Below are 9,092 nucleotides of genomic sequence, written 5' to 3' on the forward strand. Positions count from 1 at the left end.
CACCCTTTCCTGGGCTTTCTGCACAAGTTCCCATGTCCGAGATCCTACCCGATTGAGGCTGTCCCACTCAGGCAGGGGCGTGTGCATGCCACATGTGCTTCTGCTGGTCGTCTGCACAACCGGCTCTTCAGCTCAAGAGCTGTCCTCCTGGGTAGCTGCACCACAGCGCCAGGTGCCGGCCTTCCTAACAGTGAGGCTCAATGGTCCACATCACACCGCAGACAGGTGCAGAGGGAAGGGAAATGGATGCACAGAGAAGCGGCCGTGAGCTCTTCACCTGCAAGTCATCATTCTGCCAGAAAGTGGTACCCAGGGTGTGGGATTGCTCCTTCTCCAAAAAGAGTCTTCACTTGGTTCATAGACCAGTTCCCAAATTCAAAGTTAGTGCTCATAGGGGGCTGAATAATGGCCCCCAAAGATATCAAATCCTAATCCCAGGAACCTGTAAAATTACCTTATTTGAAGAAAGGGTCTTTGCAGTTGTGGTTAAATTAAGGATCATGAGCTGGGGAAATGATCTGAATTGTCTCAAAGGGTCCTACATGCAATGACAGCTGTTCTCATGAAAGGGAGATGGGTGGAGATTTACACACACAGAGAGGGCCGTTTGAAGACAGAGGCAGAGGTTGGAGCGATGCGGCTACAAGCCCAGGAACACGTGAGCCACCAGAAGCTGGAACAGTCAAGGAGGGATTCCCTGCCACAGTCTCCAGAGGAAGCGCAGCCCTGCCAACACCTTGATTTCACACGTCTGGCCGCCAGAGCTTGGAGAGGATAGATTTCCATTGTTTTAAGCCACCGCATTTGTAGCAATCTGTTACAGCAGCCACAGAAAACACAGTACTACATTGTTAAAGAACAAGTTTCTCTACATAAGGAAACCAGGTTAAAATGTACAGTGCTGTTCTCCTGTTGCCGTTCATTAAAGGCAAAAGCTCCCCCATGTTCCTAGTGGCTTAGTGTTATTCTGATTTGTTTTAGTTTCTGGCTGTCATGGAGCAGGTTCACAGAACCTTTGGTAAGGTGGTCTGCAGAGGACCCCAGCGTCCGAGTACGTGCGTGTCTGTGGTTTGCACACAGTGCTGCATTTCTGAGTGCTGACTCTCGAGGACACTCCTTTCCTCTTGGAGCACAGCTGACCCAGTGGTCACTTGTTCCATGTTCAGACCACGAAAGCTCCCTCCCCTGATCTTAATGAGGATGGAGGCCCATGTCAACTAGCAGATTCTGCTCTGTTGGCATATTTCACTGGATGGAGATTTCAGAATAATCTCCAGGAGGCATTTAATGCTGTAAATAGGGGAAAGGAGGAAATATGATATTTTCTGAGAGGATTGGATCACCAGGTGTGTGCTAACATATTCTCTTGAGGAACATCATGGGAATAGGTCTTAGCAGGGTATTCCTGTGACTATAGATACATTGTGTCTTTGTGACTTGGTTTTCATCTTAAATCCAGTTGATGTCCAGTTTGGGAAGAATGACCCCAGGAATTTATGCCTTTCCACAACTCCTAGCCATAGAGAGGAAAATATTAAACACAAGCCAGACTTTTGTTTCTAGGCTTAAGCAGGCATGTCTTCGTCTGTGCCAGCACTATCTAAAACTATCATTAACAATATGATTTAGCATGGGGTTAAGCAGTTTCATCCCTAATGCTCTCTAAACACTTTGAAAAGCTCAATCCTCTGTGGCCGGGAAGATGCTGCATGAACACGGCATGAGCAACGGAATAAATAAGCTCTTGGAATATCCTCTACATGTGTTTGTGGGCACCTGGGAATTGATTTAAAATGATAAAATCAATATATAATGGGTGAGATCATTCAAAAATGTGCATAAGCTTCCTTAGAAGCCAAATGTCTCCCCAGGCCAAAATAAATAAGAGAATGAACTGGACTAACCTAACCAACCTGTTAATAGAGCTCCAGAACACCAGCTCACACTCAGGGATGGTCCGTGTGAACACGATTCGAGAGGAGGGGAAACGGAGAGAATCGTCCTGAGACAGGAAAATGGAAAATCAGATAAAAGCGGTCTTTTCATGATGCCTAGGACAAGAGGTCGGGCCCAGAGCCTCAACCCACTCTGGAAAGAGGCAGGCTGGTGCTGGGCAGCATCTGAGTGAGAAAACTGACATTCCTCATCCATCACAGGGATCAGGAGGCCTCCCGGCCACACTGTGTCCCTCCCTGCAGACCCGTCCTGCAGAAAGAGAATGCGCTGTTTAGACCGTGAGGTCATCCCACGTTTCACTGCATGCTGGTGGATTTGCACACTAGACTTGAGTGAGTCCAGCACACGTGGTTCTGTCTCCTCGGGTATCACTGGCTACGGTCATTAATTACAGTGATGTCAAAAATTGTACTACTGGCATGAATACTTTGTAAATATTCCAAGTGCTGTCTCCATATGGGAGATTTATTTTGAGAAAAAGAAAAGAGAACTGGCATTCTTCCACTCTAATGGGAAGTGTTTTTCCTGCAAGCAGAAGAGAGAGAGGAAATAATCCTTAAACTAGAAGCTCAAGTATCAGTGGACAATGTGTCTCCAGCAGAGGCATGAAGGTCAATTTATTTTGAGAAAAAGAAAAGAGAACTGGCATTCTTCCACTCTAATGGGAAGTGTTTTTCTTGCAAGCAGAAGAGAGAGAGGAAATAATCCTTAAACTAGAAGCTCAAGTATCAGTGGACAATGTGTCTCCAGCAGAGGCATGAAGGTCGTATGATGAACAGACATATAAATGACACAGAACATGTTTAACATGAAAGGAACTCTGACCTTTGCCGGTGGGCTAGTTGCCCCATTCCCTGGACACACTTAGGTGATTATAAGTAAACTGGAAATCTTTGGTTCTCACTGCAAACACTTTGTACAATTGAAGAGCACTGGACAAGCTGCAGTCGGCCTGCAGGTCCTCCCTCAGATGGACACAGCAGTCATCATCGCACTAAGGCTTCGAAAGTGCCCCCGCCCATCCCATGCGACCTTCACATCACCTTGCAAAGCACAGGACTGATCACACAGGTTGCAAAGTGAGGATGACAGCAGCCATCTGCCAAGGTCCCGCAGGAAGACACTGGGACTCCAGCATCCTGGTTCCTGCCTCAACCTGAAGAGGCCTGGGTCTCCAGCCTTGAGTCGTCCACCCTAGGGTCCCGGAAAAGCTCAGTGACACTGAAGGCTGTTGCTGTGTCACGGCCTCACTTCGTACTTTAGTCATCTATAGGGCAGCTATAATGTGACTTACATGATCAAGTGTCAGGTATTATTTATAACATAAGCTGTTTCCCAATCCACACGCACACACACACACACACACACTCACACACACACATGCACACACTCACACATGCACATACACACACACGCACACTCACACACAAACACACACTCGCGCACACACACAAACACATTCACACACAAACACACACACTCAGACACACACAAACACTCACACACACACAAACACATGCATGCACACACACACACATGCACACACTCAAACACATGCACTCACATGCACACACTCAAACACATGCACTCACATGCACACACTCAGACACACACTCGCACACAAACACATGCACTCACATGCACACTCAGACACACACTCACACACACACACTCACAAACACACTCAAACACACACAAACACACTAACACATACACTCGCACACAAACACAAACACACTCACACACTCTCACTCACACTTACACAAACACACTCACACACTCTCACTCACACTTACACAAACACACTCAACCACAATCACACACACTCACACATACACTCGCACACAAACACAAACACACTCACACACTCTCACTCACACTTACACAAACACACACAAACACACTCAACCACAATCACACTCACACACACACAAACACACACACACTCAACCACAATCACACGCTCACACACACAATCTCACACACACAGTCACACACACACACTCTCACACTCACACTCACACACACACAAACACACACACACACTCACACACACTTCCCACACCCGAGAGGAGGCAGGCAGAGGGAGGAGGCGCTGCAGGGAGCAAGAGGCCCCATGTCTGCACGAGCACCAGAGACTGTCCTCTTTAGAGCTTCGTAAGGCCAGCTCCGCGCCTCTGTGGTCAGTCCTGACCGCCTCAGAGACTAGGGGGGCTGGGGGGGGGAGGGCTGTCATGCCTGGCCTGGCTGCTGGCAGATCTGGAGCGGTGACCTCCACAGCTGCTGCCTCCTGCCCGGGTGGTCCCTGCCCAGTAGGACAGCCCATGGCTGCCAATGGGCCAGACTGTCCCCCTGCCCAGCTCTCGGGGGTGGGCAGCTGCCACTGTGCATCACTTCAAGGAAAGAGAAAGAGCTGACGTGGATGGAATGGCCCAGGTGCTGATGTTGCCCATCCGTGACCAGGAAAAGGTCACCGCTGACTGTCAGTGTGGGAAACTGGCTGTGTAGGTGGCAGATGCAAACACAGAGGGTGGTGTGCTCTGGGAGTGGGCATTGGTTCTGTCTAAGAAGCCCCTGGGTTGTGGGCGAAGGAGTGGACCACGGGAGGATTCTGGGGTCTGTGGCTTTGTGGCCCAGAGCTGAGTGGTCTCCCCTGAATTTAGATGAGGTCTGTGCTGCCACGTGCGGGACGGCTCCTCTCAGGGAATCTGCTGGCCCGCCAGCACGCCCCACCCAGCCAGCTGGTTCTCTGCACTCAACTGCGTCCTGACACCTGGGCGTCTCCACCGCCAGTCGGGGCCACTTCACTGTGACCCCTGAGCAGCTCTCCAGTGGCCTAAATGCAGCACATCTGCTGGGCTGGTGGAGAGGATGGAGGTGACAGGGGGGCAGGGCTGGAGGGGGGTGCTGGCCCTCACAAAGGGGAACTGGATGGGTTTGGGGACAGCATCGTGGGGGGCTTGGCACAGCTGCAGGAGGTCAGAGGTGCAGGAGGCACAGGTGGGTGTCTCGTCTGACAAGGTGGGTTCTGGGCTATAACTGAGTGTCCCATAGCCTCACCCAAGCGAACAGACAGGAGACAGATGCCTCTTCTACACACTGGTGGCTGAACCAGAGGCTCTGAGCAGAGACCCAGCCATATGGCAGACCCCAGAACTTATGGGGGCCACGTCTGTCATGCCTGGGGTGACCACAAAGATCTGGGGCATGGACCGCATCTGTCAGGTCCCCCAGGGGCCATGCCTCCAAATTCCTGCAGCCTGTTATTCTTCAAGTGCCCCAAGGTCACAGATTCGCAAACGGAGTCTTCAGAGGGGAGGAAGACAGGCAGGGGCCAGAGAAGACAGTGCAGCACAGAGTCTAGTGCGTGTTGGTCCTCGGGCCAAAGCCCCAGCATGGGGAGGTCCCAGCAGGTGCTCAATGCAGGTGACAGACCTTTGCCCCAGCATCTCCAAGAAGTCCTGATTGGGAGGAGGAGCATCATGGGATGGCAGGGCAGGGGGAGGCTGGGCCTCGGTGAGAAGCTGCGAAGTGTGTCCCCCCCTCCGGCTGCAGAGCAGGATGGGAATGTGTGAACTGACAGCTTCAAGGAGTGTGGGTCCCCACTAAAATTCAGAGTGTACAGTCTGACAAGGGGAGACGCATGCTTTCTGGACAGGACCAGCCTCGTGGGCGTGTGACCCGCGCAATCACCATGACGTGAGCTTAGAGGAACCTGTGCTTGTGCTTGGTCAATGCTCTTCTGTCATCTCAAAACTCTTGAAAGCTCTCAAACTGGGAGCCCCACATTTTCATTTTGCACCAGATCTCAGAAATCCTGCAGCCTGTGCTGTTTCTGGTCACACTGCTTGATTAATTAACTAACCCACACTCTTAGACCTATGTCGTTTTTATTCGTTTTTTTCTCACGGTCTGTCAGTGGTGTTCATCCCCCGGATCTTTTGACTCACACAGAGATGAGCACGCAGTGGGTGCCCAATAAATGTGCGTTCTTAGGTAGCTTCTTCATGGCTTTGCTTGTTCATTAATTCCCTCGACAAATATTTCTAGGAAGGGAAAAAGCTGGGCAGAGCTTTATTATTATAAAACCGCCCATAAAATCCTTTGCATTGGGTTAAACGCAGACACCAGCAGTTACTCTCAGTGAGGCACGTCAGGGTCATGCTTGATTTCAACCCCTGTCCCTGCAGGTAAAACAGTGACCTCCCCGCAAACTGACCAGGTGTTCAGTGTGAACACCTCGTGAGCTCCCACGCAGACTTTGTTCCCATCAGCTGCTCTGGCGGGAGCCCTGCCGGGGCGGGGATACTAATGCTTAGCTGCATCCCCTCCTCTTTTGACAGGAGTGAGCAACGCCGAGGTGCGGCAGCCGGGAAAGTCCCCCCCCTTCAGCGTGAACTGGGTCGTGGGCAGCGCGGACCTGGAGATTATTAATGCGACCACGGGGAGGAGGAGCTGTGGGGGCTCGTCGCGGCTCTGCAAGCACGTGTTCTCTGCCCGGTGGGCACGGCTGTATGGTAGGGTAGGTCACACTGTCCTTTTTGGGGAGAAGCTGGCTTGGGGGACTCAGGCTCAAGCCTGAGCCAGCTCATGGGAGCGACCATTGTTTGGTCTGTGGTGAGGGCAACCGAAGACACAAAGCCAGCTCCCAGGGTGTTTCCTTTTCCCCCCTGCCCAGGCCAGTAGCATTTTCCTTGCAGACTCAAGACTCTGCTGCTCCCAGCATGGTCCCCAGATCAGCAGCATTGGAGTTGAGGAAGAGTGGCTCTAGGAAGTCAAGTGAAAGAGGGGCTTATTGGTGAATGCTCAGTGTGGCCAGACATGTGCCAACAGTTTCACACAGGGTGTCCTGAGAAGAGTGTGCCTGGACTTGAGGTTGACATCATTTCTAGTTTAGACGTAAGGAAATGGACACCAGAGCAGTTAGGTTACATCCCCCAAATTACACAGGTGAAGAATGTCAGGGTCAGAATCTCTTCCCCACCCAAAGCCTACACCTTCCCACTGCATCAACAATCCAGAGCCTACTCTCTCCTCCGTAAATATGGATCGTAACTACATTTCTGGGTTATACATCAAAATACACGCCCCAAATTACACAGGTGAAGAATGTCAGGGTCAGAATCTCTTCCCCACCCAAAGCCTACACTTTCCCACTGCATCAACAATCCAGAGCCTGCTCTCTCCTCCGTAAATATGGATCGTAACTACATTTCTGGGTTATACATCAAAATACACATGTTCACATGCTTCCAGACTATAACAAAAAAAAGGAAAGATAACAGAAAAACAAGCCAACAATAAGAGTGCTTTGCTGATTTTTCTATACTTCTTTATCCAGGCGTTGGCTCCAAACAGGAATAACAGTATTGTGGTCAAATTACCAATTAGTAGGACAGGACAGACAAACTGATGCCTAAAATACTTTTTGTCAACTGAAAGGACACTGAAGGTCACACATCCTAGCCATGAGCTGTGCAGCCACTTCCACCTCTGCCCAACGGTGGCACGTGGACGTGGGTCTGGGCCAGGCGTCCTGCAGCTCTGGCTGAGGTCTCTGTCCTGGCTGTTCCAGGGCACTCCCTTGTGTCACATCTAAAGACATGGGGAGGTCAGGGGGCACCAGTATTGTCTTGCTACACACAGGGGGCCTCTCCTTTTGCGCACACTAGAGGTCATCTTGGCCCGCAAGTGGCATGCTGAACTCCAGGCTCTCCCTGGAAGACCCTGCAGTGTGATTCGGAGGCCCTGCCCTGCCCCTCCTCACCTCCTGCCAGGGGAGGATTGAAACCATATTTGATTCCTGCCTTAGGAATGCCTGGTTCCAAAGCCTTGCTTGTTATAACTCAGAAACCTGATGGAGGAAGCATCCTTCTGGTGGGCAAACAGTGTAACTCAACCCGCCTGCCAGAGGGCTGTTCTGGCTCCCACAATCATCCACGGTTCCCCACCCCATCCTGAGCCCCCAACCCTCCTCCACAAAGAAAAAAAAATTCACAGAGCTTATAATTTTAATAGCAGCAAGTTATGTGTTGATTTTGTTTGTTAATTATTCACACTTCCGATAGAGCAAGGTATGCTCAGTAAGTGGGTTTTCCGTAGAACTGCCTGGTAGGACACGGTAGCTACATGTACCTTTGCAGCGCTCTTCATGGCGCCTCTTGTTTCAGAGGAAGAGAAAGAAAAGCAAAGGCTGAGAGCGAGAGCCGATGTCTCCTTGTAACTCTCACCTGGCGAGGCTCCCATCTCTGCTGGCGGTCGACTTACTCACTCTCTCCTTCCTGTCCACAGCTGAGCACGCGGATACCAAGCCACGGGGACACGCCCTCCATGTACTGTGAGGCCAAGTGGGGGGCGCACGCCTACCAGTCTGTGAAACAGCAGCTGTTTAGGGCTTTTCAGAAAGCCGGTCTGGGCACCTGGGTGCGGAAGCCGCCAGAGCAAGATCAGTTTCTACTGACTCTCTAAGTCACTGGACCCCTTTGCTACATGACCAGAGAGGAACATCTGGAGCAGACGCGTGTCTGCGGGGCCACATTGTGTGTCGCTCAGCTCTCTGCATTCCGCTTTCCTTTGGTGTCCCTGGAACACTCGCGTGTTCACTGTTTGGGTGAACACCTAGACTTGAACTGGGAACATGCTGTTCCTCCCCGGGTTGCTTGTCCCAAACCCTGTCCACCACACCTAGAGGTGCAAGTCCTGTTGCGGTGGCTCCGTCTCTTCCTGGTAGTGTCAAAGGAAAAGTTTCTATTCGGGGGGTGGGGGGGTACTTAGTCACAGCCTTGAAAAGCGGCACGGAAGCATTGCCAGTTAGGAATGAGCTTCAGGCACCCTCTCCACATCCCCCTCCCCTCTGAGCGCCTCTCTAGGGACACACTTGGGTCTCTCTAGCACAAGTTTGTGACATTTCAAGACAAGCCACAAGTGAAGAGAAAAGCCATGCCCCCCCCCCCAGAAACCAATAAGAACGCTGTTGTTTTCATTACTCAGTTAGGTTCTTTACACCACCTCCCTTCAAAAAGGATTTGAGATGCATGATGTTAAAGGACACCTAAAATGGGACCAGAGATATGAAGACCATTCTAGCAGAGCTAAGGAGCAGTTATCCAAAGCACTAATGAGCTAAGATCCAGGAC

General features: G+C 51.1%; 1 protein-coding gene across 1 annotated transcript; it reads left to right on the forward strand.

Annotated features, from left to right (window-relative positions):
• Nucleotides 1–634: 634 nt before the first annotated feature.
• LOC103604415 (double-stranded RNA-specific editase B2-like) lies at nt 635–8,700 on the forward strand. Its single transcript, XM_008588968.1, has 4 exons — nt 635–658; nt 4,904–4,934; nt 6,303–6,478; nt 8,248–8,700. The coding sequence occupies exons 1-4, from the start codon at nt 635–637 to the stop codon at nt 8,422–8,424; spliced, it is 408 nt and encodes a 135-aa protein (XP_008587190.1). The 3' UTR covers nt 8,425–8,700.
• The last annotated feature ends 392 nt before the right edge of the window (nt 8,701–9,092 follow it).

Source organism: Galeopterus variegatus, unplaced genomic scaffold (assembly GCF_000696425.1).
Source record: "Galeopterus variegatus unplaced genomic scaffold, G_variegatus-3.0.2 Scaffold5132, whole genome shotgun sequence".
Taxonomy (NCBI): domain Eukaryota; kingdom Metazoa; phylum Chordata; class Mammalia; order Dermoptera; family Cynocephalidae; genus Galeopterus; species Galeopterus variegatus.

Bases quoted from the DNA above. Each gene is read 5' to 3' on its own strand.
- LOC103604415 (XM_008588968.1), top strand. From the start codon at position 635: ATGCGGCTACAAGCCCAGGAACAC. The intron at 659-4,903 runs GTGAGCCACCAG...GTTTGGGGACAG, and splicing joins GGCTACAAGCCCAGGAACAC to CATCGTGGGGGGCTTGGCAC. The intron at 4,935-6,302 runs GTCAGAGGTGCA...TTTTGACAGGAG, and splicing joins GCTTGGCACAGCTGCAGGAG to TGAGCAACGCCGAGGTGCGG.